The 16,579-nt window shown below is 32.7% G+C and overlaps 3 protein-coding genes across 4 annotated transcripts; all 3 read right to left on the reverse strand.

Annotated features, from left to right (window-relative positions):
- Window positions 1-1,267: 1,267 nt before the first annotated feature.
- On the reverse strand, window positions 1,268-3,711 carry LOC131607785 (zinc finger BED domain-containing protein RICESLEEPER 2-like). Its single transcript, XM_058879744.1, has 4 exons — window positions 3,645-3,711; window positions 2,181-3,524; window positions 1,762-2,083; window positions 1,268-1,598 (listed from the first exon to the last, which is right to left on the reverse strand). Exons 1-4 carry the CDS (start codon window positions 3,648-3,650, stop codon window positions 1,507-1,509), a joined length of 1,764 nt encoding a protein of 587 aa, XP_058735727.1. The 5' UTR covers window positions 3,651-3,711; the 3' UTR covers window positions 1,268-1,506.
- A 4,793-nt stretch (window positions 3,712-8,504) lies between these two features.
- On the reverse strand, window positions 8,505-11,055 carry LOC131607786 (zinc finger BED domain-containing protein RICESLEEPER 2-like). Of its 2 annotated transcripts, none has more exons than XM_058879747.1 (4): window positions 10,915-11,055; window positions 9,369-10,754; window positions 8,926-9,247; window positions 8,505-8,831 (listed from the first exon to the last, which is right to left on the reverse strand). In XM_058879747.1, the coding sequence occupies exons 2-4, from the start codon at window positions 10,740-10,742 to the stop codon at window positions 8,731-8,733; spliced, it is 1,797 nt and encodes a 598-aa protein (XP_058735730.1). In that variant the 5' UTR covers window positions 10,743-10,754; window positions 10,915-11,055; the 3' UTR covers window positions 8,505-8,730. The 2 variants fall into 2 exon arrangements, with proteins under 2 accessions (XP_058735730.1, XP_058735729.1); XM_058879746.1 differs by having other exon boundaries at window positions 10,891-11,041.
- A 1,025-nt stretch (window positions 11,056-12,080) lies between these two features.
- LOC131603185 (pentatricopeptide repeat-containing protein At4g39530) lies at window positions 12,081-16,194 on the reverse strand. Its single transcript, XM_058875461.1, has 2 exons — window positions 13,542-16,194; window positions 12,081-13,095 (listed from the first exon to the last, which is right to left on the reverse strand). The coding sequence occupies exon 1, from the start codon at window positions 16,148-16,150 to the stop codon at window positions 13,595-13,597; it is 2,556 nt and encodes an 851-aa protein (XP_058731444.1). The 5' UTR covers window positions 16,151-16,194; the 3' UTR covers window positions 12,081-13,095; window positions 13,542-13,594.
- Window positions 16,195-16,579: the final 385 nt, after the last annotated feature.

Here is a 16,579-nt window from a genome sequence, read left to right on the forward strand (position 1 = left end):
TAAAATATTTTTACACTGTCAACCAATCACCACCATGCATCCAATTAAAACATTCTTTTATTTAAAAAAACTTTTAATGACATGGCAGATTGATGACTCTCTATTGGATGACAGTGTAAAACTATTTTACACTGTCAGTGCACTACCTTTTAACTCAAATTTTTATAATAATTTACTTAAGGAATTTATATTTACGGAGGAGATAATGCACCAATTTACTTCTTTATATTTGACAATTCAACATTCATTTTATAGTTAAATATGTATTTTGTTAGGTTAAAATTTAGGAATCATGTTTTTTGAATTATTATTTTTAGAAATAATATTTTTGCCTATGTGTTTGTTCATAAATTATATTTTTCAAAAATATTTATAAATATTATTAAAAAACATAAAAATAAACTTAAGTATTAGTGTGAAGTTGCAGTAGTAGAATTTTATTCTGGTAGGAATGTTGAATTTCTACATCTAATCATAAAAATATATATAAAAAAAAAAAATCATACGTAAACAATATTTTTTAAAATAAAGAATATGTAAGAACAATTTTTAAAAATTCAAACAAACATTTACATTTCCAATTCACATATTTAAAATGGCCGGCTAGGTCCCATACTCTCTTTGAATCAAATTTAAATAGTACGCATCCATTTATTTCTCTATTGTTAACTTTTTGATTGCTCATCAATCCCTAATCAGTACAATTGATCGCAAATCTTCTAAGCCTCTATTCCAAGCTAATTTGAATACATGTTGGATTGCTCTTAATTTAGCAATCACAACGGAGCAAGTATCTATTTTTTGGGAAAACCCAAATATGAAGTTACCTGTATAATCCTGTAACACCTTCATTAAAACAGAATTACTACTATTACATAAGCTTGACAAGATAACTTCAAATATCAAACTAACATGCATATGTTGCTGAAACTACAAGCAACAGCAGAAGCCCCATTTTGCTGGTAACAACTATTAAAATCATAGATACACAAGATACTAGTAGCAGAAAGTTAAGGATGATAATAAGAACCAACAACAAAAGGCGGCAAATGACACAAGGTGCAAGAGCAAACCTGAAGCTTTTACTGTTAGAGAAGCCACAACCACTAGAAGTAGTTAAAATCCTGTAAAGTTTAGAGTTGCAACAAAGAAATGTATGACTGTTTAAATTTCTAGAACATAGACTATATTGATAATAGAGAACAATTCACAAGAATAAAGACAAATACTATTTGATCACAGTCTTGTTTCATTTTTCATGAAATTACATAAACATATCACAACTCACAAGTTAAAAACAAGTTTACAATTACAAATATTAAAAACTAAGTCCACCAGTAAGTCCAGAAAACATAACCTAGCTTCCCATACATAGCTTTAATTTTTTGAACCAAAAAGCCAAAAAAACATCATAAACCAAAGTTAAATAAATAAGAGCAAATCAAGCATCATCATCTTCATTCATCATCGTCTTCTCCATCATCATCACCAACATCACCAGCATCTTCATTCATCATCGTCTTCTCCATCATCGTCACCATCATCACCGTCAATTTCATTCATTATATCTTCAAAGTAATCTTCATCATCTTCCCCACCTGAATATCATAATTGAAGAGATTAATAATTAAATGGACCAGTAGTTATCAGAACAGTATATAATATATATATATATATATATATATATATATATATATATATATATATATATATATATATATATATATATATATATATTTCCATTTAAATTACATTGTTTACCATCGTTAGCAAAATTGTACAACCAACTGCGAGTACAAATTCTAGTTTCCACATTCATTGGCAACATACGATGTTTATACTTGTTAAACACGTGTGAGCCCATGCAAAATTCAAAATCAGAAGCCACTGTGGTCATAGGAACACTTAACAAGTCGCAAGCCAATATTGATAGATCTGGAAACCGATTACTATTACTCTTCCACCATTGTAATACATCCATATCTTCATTACAAAGAAAATCCAAGTCTGGCTCATCTAAGTAAACATCAAGTTCAGACTTTCCAGTTTCAGTGACAAGTTGTTGATGGTGCATTTTCAATTCCTATTATATTTCATAAGTAAAAAGGAAATCAATGAGGTTAAACAAATTCAAGATGCAAAGTAATTCAATTGTTAATTCAAAAAATATATATACTTACATCAAATAGGTCGTGAGATGAAGACTCGGGGTTCTTTTGCAGCGGTGTGGTAGAGGATTGGCCTTGAGTAGTTATTTGAACGCCAGAAGAAGTACTTTTGCTAGAATACTTGTCAAATAGCATGTACAACTTTGTCTTCACTTTTTTCAACTTCCGTTTACAGGTTGATGGATTGAGTTTCGAGTAACAATAATCCAATCTCGAAAATTTCATCCGTGGGTCAAGAACCGCTCCCAATGCAAGAATAACACTATACTCATCCCAATATTTCTTAAACTTGCCCATCATCCTTTTAGCCATTATCTTTATACCTTCATCTTCATCTCCCAAACTATCAACTAGAACACATTGAACCTTCCAAACTTGCATAAAATACAAGTTGGAAGTAGCATGTGTTGTGCCATTAATCATGTTGGCAGTTTCACATAAAGGCAATAGAAATGCACAAATTTTTTCTACTCTTCTCCACTGTTTCTTTGAAGGACATGACGCATAATTATCTTCATACAAGTGAAAACGTTCAAACACACGTCGGTATTTAACAGCACTTTCAAGCATCAAATAAACCGAGCTCACTGTCATAGACATGTCGAGATGCAAGCGAACCGAACTATCAACACCACCAACCTTTTCAACACACTCCTTAAATTTTCTCCTACTACTCTTTGACTGCCTCGCAAAGATTATGCTCTCTCTAATTTTACACACAGCACGACGAACTAGTTTCAACCCTTCTTCGACAATCAGTTTCAAAACGCGAGCAAAACAATGAGCATGAAAGAACTCTCCATCACATAACAAGCCATTTTGCAAACCAAGTCGACTTTTCAATTGCTTTTGCAGAGCATCATTCTTAACAGAATCATCTAAAGTGAGGGAGAAAATCTTTTTCTCTATTCCCCAATCGTTCAAAAACTCAACCATCCTCTCACAAATCTCAGCTTCAGTTGGCAAAACAAGAGAGAAGTTAAGAACCTTACTATTAAACTTCCAATTTGCATCAACGAAATGCGCTGTCAAGCAAATATAAGTCTCGGTAGTGCAAGATGTCCATAAATCATAAGTTAAAGATATCCTATTAGGAATGGAAGCCAATTCCTGTTTAAGCTTGAGTTTCTCTTTGGTGTACAAATCAGAGACATGAGCCTCAATAACATTTATAAGAGGCATAACAGCATTAGGATTTAAGCACTGTATGTAGTTTCTCATAGCGTAGGACTCAAAGTATTCAAAGGGTAAATCATTTGCAAGGATCATAGAAGCACAAATAGGTACGAACGGTGATTCCGTGTGATCGACATCGCCATCAGATTCCATTTGATCTAGTGACATAACTTGGGAGACCTAGATTACATTTCAGCATTGCAAATTAATATCACAAGTTACTAACAAAGACAAATAAAGAAAAAGTTTCAATAAAACAAAGAGAGAAGTGTGAGTGAGAAGGTTGAGATGGAGAGTTACCGTCATGGAGAGGAGGAGAACGGAGTGACCGGAGAGTTGACGGAGAGAGAGGAAGTGATTGTGTTGGCGAGAGTGAGTGATTGATGAAATGAAGTTCCCACTCTGTTCTATTTATATTCCCTCCAAAAGATCAGAAAATCCAAAACCCTAAACCGGGGCAACCCGTCGGGTTAAAGCGGGTTAGCCGTGCGATTTTAATTTTTAACTCAATAGTACTGTAGTATCTTGCGTTTGTTTTTTTTATAAATAATATATATATATATATATATATATATATATATATATATATATATATATATATATATATATATATATATATATTTGTTTTATAGCTTTTAATTTATTTATACTACTATATCAGTTCATTTTATTTGTTGTATTTATATCAAAACATATAAATTGAAGAAAAAATAAATTGTATCGAAACATAATAATACTAGTTATATAATAATAAAATAATAATATATACTAAAAAATATAATTAATAATAGAATTTTATTATAATATTTTGATAATGTAAACTAATCTTACACAATCAGTTAATCATAAATGTTGAATGTTGGGAGAAATTTGCCTTTTATTTTAACCATATACTTAATGTAAACGGATGATGATGAATTGATATGTATAATTTTTTACATTGACCGTGCATACTAATTAATGTCATAATAATAATAATATTTAACCATGTACGTAATGTAAACGGATGATGATGAATTGATATGTACAATTTTTTACATTGACCGTGCATACTAATTAATGTCATAATAATAATAATAATAATAATAATAATAATAATAATAATAATAATAATAATAATAATAATAATAATAATAATAATAGTAGTAGTAGTAGTTAGGCGATTAATAAAAAATATATAATTTATAATGAGTAGTGTTATTTAGTACGAAGAAGAAAGACAAGAATGAATATGTGTCATTATTTTAATAGTGAATTTTAAATTAATTATAAATTTAACTTCCTTTTTAATAGGAATCATGGGAGTTGTGGTGATAATGAATGGTTGGAATCTATTCTTGCATTTCTTGTTTTTCTATTTTCTTACTAATAAGCATTTTCCATTTATAATTTAATAAATCAACACTAAAATTTAATAATGCATTATTGTTTTAATGCATTATATGTTAATTTTTATTGGTAACAATAATGATTCAACAAATAATATTTATATATAAAAAAAAACTTTTTTTTGACAAGTATTTACAAAAACTTAAAAAGATTAAAATGTTCAATTTTAAATACAATTTTTTTTCTTAGTACACTAGTAAATACTCTTAGATTACATCATAATATATTAGGATATTTTATGGAAATCTCTTCCTCTATCATTGGGCTTCTCATGCATCATGCGCATTTTGAAAAATATTTCTTGTTTTCAAAGATGTATCTTTCGAAGCACTTTTTTTTACTCAAGTTTAATTTGTTCAGTAAATGCATCTAAGAAATCTTCTCATAACTAAATCATTATGAAACCTACCCAATAGTTTTGTAGGTGTATCTACGAAATTTTCTCTTAACAAAATTATTATGAAAATTTGTCAATTTGTTTCGTAGGTGTATCTACGAAACCTTCTTTTAATTGAATTATTATGAAAAAAAATTTACCTTTATGATTTTAAACTACTTTCGTTGATACACCTCCGAAAAAAACTAAATTTTAGCCAAAAAAATGTGCTTCCTGATGTATATTATTTTTTACTATCCCAATTGGCTCAACCCACTAGCCAGGGAAAAGAGGCCCAATAAGCATCAGCCCACTCTTTGGAGTAAGGAGAGGATAAACCTCCTCTTCGACCGAGCAGGACCCAGCAACGGGTCTCCCCTAATATAGAAACATCCGAGCATGTTGGACCTCCATCCTCGCCAACGGCTAGTTCTCCTTGTCCGGCTGATTACTACCGTTTCCACCGTTTCTTATATTCTGGAACCGAAAATTACGCCCAGGCCCACAAATACAGCGTGACCCAATTCACACCACCGAGAACATTATAAATAACCATCTACGTCTAGAGGGCAAGGTAATTCAAAATTTGCCCAAAAACTTCATACTTTCTGTTGTACCTTTGTTCTCTCTCTTACTTTGGCATCGAAGTGCCTTGTAGGTACAACCCCATTTTTTCTCCCATCCATCACCGAAGATCAAGCAGTTCGTTGCTGGCCACCTGTTCTGCTCAAAATGAACATATATCTTCGGAAGTGGGGGGCATAATTGGAATTTCGTCGGGTGCCTGAGAGAATCAAGGAGTGGATTGAGATTAGGGGTGTAATCGCATCGGTTTGGACCAGTTTTTGGTCGAAAAAAGGTCCAAACTGATGATATCTTCATCGGTTTGGTTTGGTTCGATTTTTAACAATTTCAAATATGGAACCAAACCAAACTAACCGGATTGATTTGGTTCGGTTGATCGGTTTACAATATTTTTTAAAAATTATACTAATCAGTGTATTCTCCAATATCATATTTTTCAGTGTATTCTCCACTATCATGTTTTTCAGTGTATTTTATGCTCTCTTTTTTTAAAATAATACATTTCATGTAATTTATTATATTCTCTATTTTTCAAACAAATGACAAGTTTCTCTTGATTCATACGAAACAATGTTATGATTTTCATTGCATTAATAAGTTTAATATCAAATATTAAAATTGACATTTGACATCAAAAAGTTGAAAAGGGATTTGAAAGCTCAACAAATACTAGTTCTGGTTCTTAATATAAGAAAAAAAATTACTTTTTATGTTCATTGAAAATTCAATGTATTTAGACTATATGCAGTCTAAATAACATTGAATCTTCAATGAACCTAAAAAATATTTTTTTTCTTATATTAAGGACCAAAGGTAGTAGAACACAATAAAGCACATATCAATTAACATGTTTCACAACTCAAACACACATCAAAACTATTTTGTAACAACAAACAAGACTAGAAAGAATTTTATTGAAGAAGAAACAAAAGGTAAATAAAATAATGTGTGAAAATTAACGAAGATAACTTTAACACGAAAAAGGAGACCATAACATATAAGAAAGACGGTAAAGAGAGCAACAGTTGTGGCAGCCAGCCAGAGCAACAGTTTAGTGAAAAAAGTTTTTGTGATTTATAGTTTCTACTTTCTATGTTTTAGACTTTGGTTCAAGATGTGTGTTTTGTTGAAAGGAAGTGTAAACAAAGATGACAAATGGTTGATCCGATACAAAATTCGGGCTTAACTATGGGTGAAATTAAAGATTAAAGCGTAATTATATTCATTGCTTCGTTCATCGATTTGGCGGTTCCTATAAACTAAAACCGAAAATCGAACCAAACTACATCAGTTTTCATTTGTTCGGTTTGGTTTTAGAACTGCACCAGAAGAATTTGGTTTTATTTTGGTTTAGTTTAATTTGAATTGTTGATTTAATTGGTTTTTTCTGATCCGCTTACACCCCTAATTGAAATCTCTATTTTATTCGCTCATTTATTTAGTATTTAATTAAAATATAAATTTAATTGATATGCTGTGACTTTTATTCTGTGAGTTATTATAGTGACTTCTTTTTTAAAGTGTTCAATATTATACTCGATTGGTAATAAAATTTATTTATTTTAGACGTGATGAGACTAATTTTATTTTTTATTAGCTGATGTTGCTTTTCCGCACAACAACTTGGATGATTAATTTCTTCAAAGAAGTGGAATGTCTATTTTCAATAGAGAATTTCCTTGAGTTTTCAACTTTGTGAAATATCATAAAAATGAATTGCGGTTGTATTGAAGTGGCATATTGCTCAAATTTTGGGATTGGTTAATGCATAAATATCATAAACCATGGCATCACACCCATGCCAAAAAGAAGGAAATTAACATGGGAAAAAAATTCAAAACAATGAACTATGTGGTGCTCTATTTCAGCATGTCACAAACTTAGGGCCAGTGTCTTCAAGTCAACATGTCACCGGACTGAGTTATATTTACAAATGCTTAATTATACTAAGCACTATAACCATTAGGTGGAAAATATATTGTGATCAAAATGGTGGATAAGCATTTATTTACAGTAACTGTGAGAATAAAAATAGACTGCAGCAACTTCTGATATGCATCCATAAGTAATAAGCAACTTATACATTAAACAACTATAAAACTAAACTACTACAAAAGCTGCAGTTTCAATATTGGAGCAACACACAAAAGCTGCTAAAATCATAAGAAGCAGGATAGAACAATACCTAAAACTTTTACCGTCTAAAAGCCAAGCCAAAACCACTAGAAGTCGTATATTATTTATTGAGATACAATGTCTTTTTAACTTACTGGGTTAGCATTTTATATCATAGTAATCATAAGAAAATACATATCAATCAACAAAATCATATTAAGATACTACTTCCTCTCTTATCCTCGTTCCCTACCTAAATTCCTGTAACTTCAAAGTGTTGGATTTGTGTTAGCAGTAACAATGACCAACAAATAAAATGTAGAGAAAATAAAAAGAACAAGACAACAAACATGTATTCATCATGGATATTTGTGTTTTTAGATTTTGGGAGAGTATTCTTCCGAATAAAAACTAATGATTAATGTTTGTTTGCATGACAGTCGATCAATCTGGCTGCAAGTTCAAAATCAAAGAATGCAAAAAGGAATGATTATATAGTTCAAGAATGAAACTGATAGTTTGTTAGTACGATAATATTGAGCAAGCAATGAATCAACTATAAATATTATAGAAGTAATATTAAAGAAATACCAGCAACCTCACCTACTTTGAGTATCATAACAATCTTACATCTAACAACGATAATAAAGAACAAATCAACAGAACAAAGACATTTACTAATGATCAGCCTTGTTTCCTTTCTCGTGGAATTACATACTAGTTTCATCCAACATTAAACATCAGATAGACAAATCCATATTTAAGTTTAACAAGCTAAAAACAAGTCTACGATTAAAAACATTAAAAAAATTAAGTTGAACGATAAGTCTAGATACCATAATCTAAAAACCATATATAGTTTTAATTTTTTAACAATAAAACTAAAATAAACATAATAAACCAAAGTTAAATCCAAGCACATCAATCATCACCCCCACTAGTAGACGCTTGCTCCATATTTTCATCAGTGTCAATTTCATTCAATAGTTCTTCAAAGTCATCATCATCGTCGTCGACTCCATCTACATATCATAATTCAAGAGGTTAATAAGAAAATTGACAGTGGTTATCAAAACAATAAATCATATATATAAACATTCAAATTACACAAATTACCATTGCTAACAAAGTTATGCAACCAACTGCGAGTACACATTCTAGTTTCAATATTATTCGGTAACATATGATCTTTATACTTGTTAAAGACGCGTGAGCCCATGCAAAACTCAAAATCAAAAGCCACGGTGGTATAAGGAACACTTAACAAGTCACAGGCCAGTATTGAGAGATCTGGAAATCGACTATTATTACTCTTCCACCATTGTAATACATCCATATCTTCATAACAACAAAAACCCAAATCTGACTCATCTAAGTATACATCGAGTTGAGACTTTCCAGTTTCAGTAAAAAGCTGCTGACGGTGCATTTTCAATTCCTATTATATTTCACAAGTGTAACAGAGAGCAATGAGGTTAAACAAATTCAATATAGAATGTAACTAAACTATAGAATGTAACTAAATTTTAAGCTATATATACACTAACATACACACTTACATCAAAGAGGCCGTGAGATGAGGACTTGAGTTTCTTTTGCAATGGCATACAAGATTGATCCTGAGTAGTTTTTTGCAAGCCAGAAGAAGCATTTTTGCCAGAATATTTTTCAAATAGCATATACAACTTACTTTTTACAAGTTGCAACTTCCTTTCACAGGTTGATGCATCAAGTTTTGAGTAACAATAAGCCAATGTTGAAATCTTCATTCGTGGGTCAAGAACAGCTCCCATTGCAAGAACAACACTATACTCATCCCAATATTTCTCAAACTCGCTCATCATCCTTTTAGCCATTCTCTTTATATCTTCATCTTCATCTCGCAAACTATCAACTAGAACACATTGGAATTTCCAAACTTGTAAAAAATACAAGTTGGAAGTAGGATGTGTTGTGCCATTAATCATGTTGGCAGTTTCACTAAATGGCAACAAGAACGCACACATTTTTTCTACTCTTTTCCACTCTTCCGTCAAAGGACGTAACTCATAATTATAATCATCATCATACAAGTGAAGATTTTCAAACACGCGTCGATACTTAAGAGCACTTTCAAGCATCAAATAAATTGAGTTTACTCTCATAGACGTGTTCAAATGCAAGCGAACAGAACTATCAACACCACCAACCTTTTCAACACACTCCTTAAATTTTTGCCATCTACTCTTTGAATGTCTCACAAACAAAATGCTCTCTCTAATTTTATACACAGCACCACTAATTAGTTTTAAACCCTCTTCGACAATCAGTTTTAAAACGCGTGCAAAGCAATGCACATGAAAGAACTCTCCATCACATAACAACACATTTTGCAAACCAAGTTCATTTTTCAATTGTTCTTGCAAAACATTATTCTCAAATGAATCATCTAAAGTAAGAGAAAAAATATTTTTCTCTATTCCCCAATCTTTCAACATTCCAACCATCCTCTCACACATCTCACCTCCAGTGGGAGGGTAAACAAGATGAAAATTGAGAACCTTACTATTTAACTTCCAATTCGCATCAACAAAATGAGCGGTCAAGCAAATATAAGTATCAGTAGTGGCAGATTCCCACAAATCAAAACTTAAAGCTATTCTACTATGAACGGTAGCCAATTCTTGTTTAAGCTTGAGTTTCTCTTTCATGTACAATTCCGAGACATAAGCCTCAACGACATTCGCAGAAGGCATAACAATATTTGGATTTAAGAACTCGTAGAGGTTCTTAAGTGCTTCTAACTCAAAATGATGAAAGGGAAAATCATTTGCAAGGACGACAGTAGCACATAATTGCATTAACCGCGGTTCCATTGGATTTCCATCAACTACCTCACCAACAGATTCTCTTTGATCTAGTTCTCCATCAGATTCCATATTTTCTTGTGACATTTCTTCGAACACCTGTATAGCATTTCAGCATTGTAAATTATTATTAGGTTTTTAAAATCACAAGTTATTTTATTGAAAGCTAATAAACTTCAACAGAGATTAGAGAAAAAGTTACAAGTTACAACAGCAATAACTGTGCGTGAGTCACCTGAGAATCGGAGAGGAGAGTTACCGTCGAGAAACGTGATGGCAGAGACGCGGATGAAGCGACGGATGATATGAAGAAGAGAAGGTGAAGTGAACTTCCCGGGTTTACTATTTATATTCCCTTCTCAAACGGACAGTCTGAATTCCAAAGCCCTAAAACGGGCACCCGCATTCGGTTAAACGGGTTAGCCGTTTGATTTAGAACCCATTTTCGCGCAATATAGTGTCTTATTTATTTATCAATCGGTTCTATATTTGTTCTTTATTGTATTTGTTTGTAACAAAATAATAATAATAATAATAATAATAATAATAATAATAATAATAATAATAACAATATTAATGTGTTTTAAAATTATTTCATTAAAGATAATGGTTGTAATATAAGTGTTCTTCTCAAGGTATCAAATATAAGTGATTGAGTGATGAATTATAGTTGAGATATGTTGGAGATTGAGTGATGAAATATAATTGAGATATGTTGGATTAGATTTTTGGTGCGGTGAAGAGAAATGATAAACCTGCAAGGTTAGTACTTAAAGGTCAAAATCAACAAATGAGTGCAAAGAAATTTTATAATGGAAATGAATTGAATACTTAAAATGGTGCATATATAATATAAGCGGTTAAAATCGTCTGTGTGATTTGGCGTCCTGTAGGTGTTGTCGATTAAATCCAATCGTGAGAGATGTGATGGAGGGGGAGATTGTGTATCCTCGACAAGGATGAGGGTCCATATGTTTTGTGTGGATTCTTCTTCAACACTTGTTATTGGAGCTTCTTCAACACTAAAAAAAACCATACTTGTAAATGCTTTTCATGTTTTTGTTAAAAATTACATAAGATTTAAAGGGTAACAAGTTTCATGAGACGAAGTAATAAAAAATCCTTGTGTTTTTATTGAAGCATTGATAGATCGGTCACTTAAAAAAACATGAAGGAATGATTTTGAAAGAAAATGGTAGGAAGTTTGGAAGTTACGCGAATATCATTATCCACCATGAAGGAACAAAAATAAATATACAATATTTGTATTCAACATTTATCCGGGGCTTTGTCAAAAAAAAAAAAAAACATTTATCCGGGGCATTGCACAGTCAGCCGATTAGTTATATTTTAAATTTAGAATTTATTAATATGTTATTAGAAAAATTTGACTTTTCATATGTGTATATGGTGAACCATGAAAACAAAAAGAAGAATAATTTGAATACCAATTTAGTTAAGGATAAGCGATTTTTTTTCACACCCTTAATACTAAGTATGATAGTCTCTCCTATTTACTCAAATTTGTCAGCAATATAATACTAAAAATGTGTTTCAAGTAACATTGAAGGGAGCAGATTGAGAAATTTTCCACTATTTATTGGGAATTTGAGATACAATCATGTCATACATAGCTCAAAACAAAAGGGAGTATTAGTGAATCCAATATAATATCATAGATACAAAAACTGGTTGATTGTACAACACATTCGATGGAAGTATCACAACAACCAAGAAAGAATAACAAATATTTTCCTTTACAAATTTACAAGTATTCAACATATTAACATGATTTAAAAAGCTTCATCAAGATGGTACATGTTTGATCAATTGGAACAGTGTGGTTCTTCACACTATATCTTCATCAAACAATGTCTCGCCAATCCAATAAATAAATAAATAAGGTATAAGAAAATATTCTAAAACAGCCTTTCCTTGGCTATCCTCTTCTCCAAATCAAGCATGCAAGCAATAGTTGTCTCAGGATGTATTGCTTTGTGAAACAACCTGAGAAAGAAAGATAACAAACATTGAATTGGTGAATTCATCTCCCTTGGCAAAGAAGGCTCAATGGCGTCTCCAAGACAGTCCTCTTCTAGTGCTCTTCTTGTGGATCAATCCCCTTCGTTCCCCTTCCAAATATCTCTTGTTCCACACAAAAAAATGTTCGAGATTCAATATATAAAACCAAATTCATGTGGAAGGGTCTTACCAAACCTCTCGGAAATCTTTGCGCATGGAGCATTATAATAGGACCAATTACACATTGTTTAAGACATCTTGCCAAGACATCACTATTTCAGTGCTATTTTCAATTCTGGGAACAGTTAGATCTTCAGCTCACCGGTCAAGTACTGGCCTCTGGTGAATCTCCATGCAAGACATCACTCCTTCAGTGCTACTCTCACTTCACCCAGATGAAAGAAAAAAACGATTGATACTGCACGGAGAAAAATTCATGTTTAATTAGTTAAAAAGGTTCAAATAATATGATAGTAATTATCAATCAAGCGATAACATAGGCTGCAAGTTAGATAATCAAAACAGAGAGCAAGTCATCCAGACTTCCATATGTTTGGAGTTGTGTTTGCAGTAACAATGAGCAACAGATAAAATGCTTAGAACAGAAAAAGAACAAACCAAAATATACATTCATGGATCTTTGTGTCTAGGATTATACGGGTGGTTCCAAGTATAACAATTCCAGTTCCATTATCGATGAAAATGAAACTTTTCCAAGTTTCATGTGGTCAGAGGAAGAAAGGGGCGGAATCCTCCAATCACAATACGAAAGGGAAAGTTTTAGTAGTCTTTGTTATATAATAAACTCAATATTTTTATGGTAAAAAGGTCAGAACTTGAAGCTCAAAATGTACATATGTCTACCTGGGCTACTTAAGAGCTTGGTTAACTGTAATATTGCCACAGGAGGATTCATCTCAATCATCAAGCAAAAGAGCGTCAGTGTTTGCTACATAACCAAACCCTTTGATCTGTAGAAGCAAATTGTCTAAAACTGAAGATATAAGAGTGGAGTCACGATGTGATGTGTCTTTTGCAATAAACTTGTGGATTTCATTAGTAACTTCAATCCAACTACAACCTGGTTCTTTTACAACCCCGCTTATGTTCATTTTTTCCCTCAATCTTCTGACATTTCCCCACATACCTTTTGATGCAAATATATTTGAAAGCAATACATATGATCCACTATCAGCTGGGTCGCATGAAATTGCCATCTCAGCTGCATATGTTCCCAGTTCAACATGACTTGAAACTCGGCATGCACTTAGCAGGCTCCTCCATACTACTGCTGCTGGTTTTATTGGCATCTTGTCGATAAATTCCTTAGCTTCATACACCTTACCAGCCCGACCCAAGAGAGAAACCATGCATGCATAATGCTCAACTCCCGGTTCAATTCCAAATTGTGACAATGAATCAAAGTGATCAAATCCAAGGTCAAGAAGTCCAGCATGGCTACATGCCGATAGCACACCTACAAAGGTGACATAATTTGGCTTCAATCCTTCCATAATCATGCGTTCAAACACCTGAAGAGCTTTTGCTGCCTCTCCGTGCGAGGCATAAGTTGCAATCATTGAATTCCAACATGCAATGTCTTTCCAATTTGTTGAGCTAAATGCTTTGTGAGCTTCTTCGATGCTTCCACTTTTGGCATACATATCAACTAGAGCATTTGCGACAAAGGGGTCATCTTCATAACCCATCTTTATGACCTGGTTATGGAACTGCTGACCGTGTTGCAGACTTGCCATATTACTCGCCGCTGTGATTACAGAGGCAAAAGTGAACTCGTTGGGTTTTAGTCTTGACATCTGCATACCTTTGAGAAGTTTGAGAGACTCTTCATTTTCAAACTGTTGGGTGTACCCAGAAAACATTGCATTCCATACTACAATGTCTTTGTTCAGTATCTCTTCAAAAACTAGTCTTGCATCACCAACGCGTGAACACTTTGAATAAACATCGATTAGAGCACTTCCGGAAAATTCATCTAAAGGAACCCCATATTTAATAATCAAGCCATGGATTTGGCTGCTTAACTCCAGGTGATATAGTGACGCAGAGACCCCAAGAAGGCTTACAAAGGTTAATAGAGTTGGTGGAAATAAACTTAGCCTCATTTCTCGAAAAAGATTCAATGCTTCACACAGCTTGTTTTGTTTTGAGTATCCTTCTATCATTGCATTGTAAGATACTAAATTAATAGCAGCCATAAGGTTAAAAACTTTTCTTGCATCAGTCAAGGAGTCACATTTGGCATACATGTCAATCAAACCATTTTTCACAAAATCATCATTATCAATATTGACCTTTATAGCATAAGCATGCACTTGTCTTCCCTTTTCCAGCGCCAGGAGTGAACCACATGAATTGAGAACACTAGTGCAACCAAATGCATCAGGCTTCCAACCCATTCTAGCCATTTCCACAAACAGGTCAAGGGCTTCCCAATGGTATGAATTTTGCATGCAACCAGCAATCATTGTGGTCCACGAAACAACATTTTTATCTAGCATCTGGTCAAACAACTTCCTACCCGACTCCCCTTTGTGACACTTAAAGTAAAAATCTATAAATCCATTGATCATTGAAACATCCGTGACAATGCCTCTCCTTAATACATAGCAATGTATTTGCTTCCCTCCTTCAAGAAACTCAAGCACCGAACAAGCACTCAAAACACTTGAAAGTACATATTTATCAAGACAAACATCACCCTCTCTCATTTGTTCAAACAACTTCAAAGACACTTCACTTCTTCCATGTTTGGAATACCCCGCAATGATCGTAGTCCACGTGAAACTGGTTTTAACTTCTAAACCATCAAAAAGCAACCTTGCTGCATCAATACAACCATGCTTGGTGTAAAAATCAATCAAAGAGGTACACACATAAACATCATGAACATATCCACCCTTAACAACCAAACCATGCACCTGAAAAGCTTGGTTAAGACCACCCAATTGCGTGCAAGCTCTCACAACACTAGCTAAAATGTATTCATTTGGTTTCTCATTACAATCCCTCATGAACTGAACAAACAACAGCAATGCCTCTACACTGTAATTATGTTGAGTGTACATAGAAACCATTGAAGACCAAGTAACAAGGTTTCTATGAGGCATAGTATCAAACAGCTTCTGTGCATCACTTACTAAGTTCAGCTTTGAATACATATGCAAGAGGGTGTTAATAAGGAATATATCATGTTGGTGAAAACCCAACACCATAATTTTGGCGTGGATTTTCTTGAAATAAGGAGTGGGTGTATTTGGACATGATGATTGCAATAAGTTTGCCAATTCACGACCAATTTTTCGTTGTTCGAAGATTGGAGGAATGTATGGATCATGTTGTTGAAGAAATTGATGTAATAAAGTGGAAAAGTGCAAAGTTTGGATCGCATTGATTTTGTTAAGGATGTTTAGTTTGGATAATGAAAGTAGTCGGTGATGTTGGATTTGCATGGTAGATACCAATGATGCCACTGACAAAGATTTGTTGGGCTGTTTTTTTCTCACCTTATATTCTTTTATTTAGTTTAGTTTACAATTTTATTAGATTTAGGTTAATTGATTATTTGTGTATATAATGATTAAATATAAGATAATTGAAGATTTTTTAAAAGGAAAACTTTTGATAAAGACGAAAATTGTATAGCTTCTACATGATATTTGAGAAACAAGCTTTCGGTGAACATACAATTCAAGTTCAACAAGATGAACAATCTCACAAGATTTAAAGTGTTCGTCGAAGAATTTGAAGTGATCCCAACAAATGTCTTCAAATTTGAGAATATCCAATCATTCAAAGGGATAAAGTTTGAAGAGTTTATCTTAATTGGGGTCCATATCAATGCCAAGTTCAAAAGTATCCCCTTGATGGTGAGCTTATGA

This window comes from Vicia villosa, linkage group LG5 (assembly GCF_029867415.1).
Source record: "Vicia villosa cultivar HV-30 ecotype Madison, WI linkage group LG5, Vvil1.0, whole genome shotgun sequence".
Classification (NCBI taxonomy): domain Eukaryota; kingdom Viridiplantae; phylum Streptophyta; class Magnoliopsida; order Fabales; family Fabaceae; genus Vicia; species Vicia villosa.

Bases quoted from the DNA above. Each gene is read 5' to 3' on its own strand.
- LOC131607786 (XM_058879747.1), bottom strand. From the start codon at position 10,742: ATGTCACAAGAAAATATGGAATCTGATGGAGAACTAGATCAAAGAGAA. The intron at 9,248-9,368 runs GTAAGTGTGTAT...GAAATATAATAG, and splicing joins CATCTCACGGCCTCTTTGAT to GAATTGAAAATGCACCGTCA. The intron at 8,832-8,925 runs GTAATTTGTGTA...TATGATATGTAG, and splicing joins GCATAACTTTGTTAGCAATG to ATGGAGTCGACGACGATGAT.
- LOC131603185 (XM_058875461.1), bottom strand. From the start codon at position 16,150: ATGCAAATCCAACATCACCGACTACTTTCATTATCCAAACTAAACATC.
- LOC131607785 (XM_058879744.1), bottom strand. The intron at 2,084-2,180 runs GTAAGTATATAT...GAAATATAATAG, and splicing joins CATCTCACGACCTATTTGAT to GAATTGAAAATGCACCATCA. The intron at 1,599-1,761 runs GTAAACAATGTA...TATGATATTCAG, and splicing joins GTACAATTTTGCTAACGATG to GTGGGGAAGATGATGAAGAT.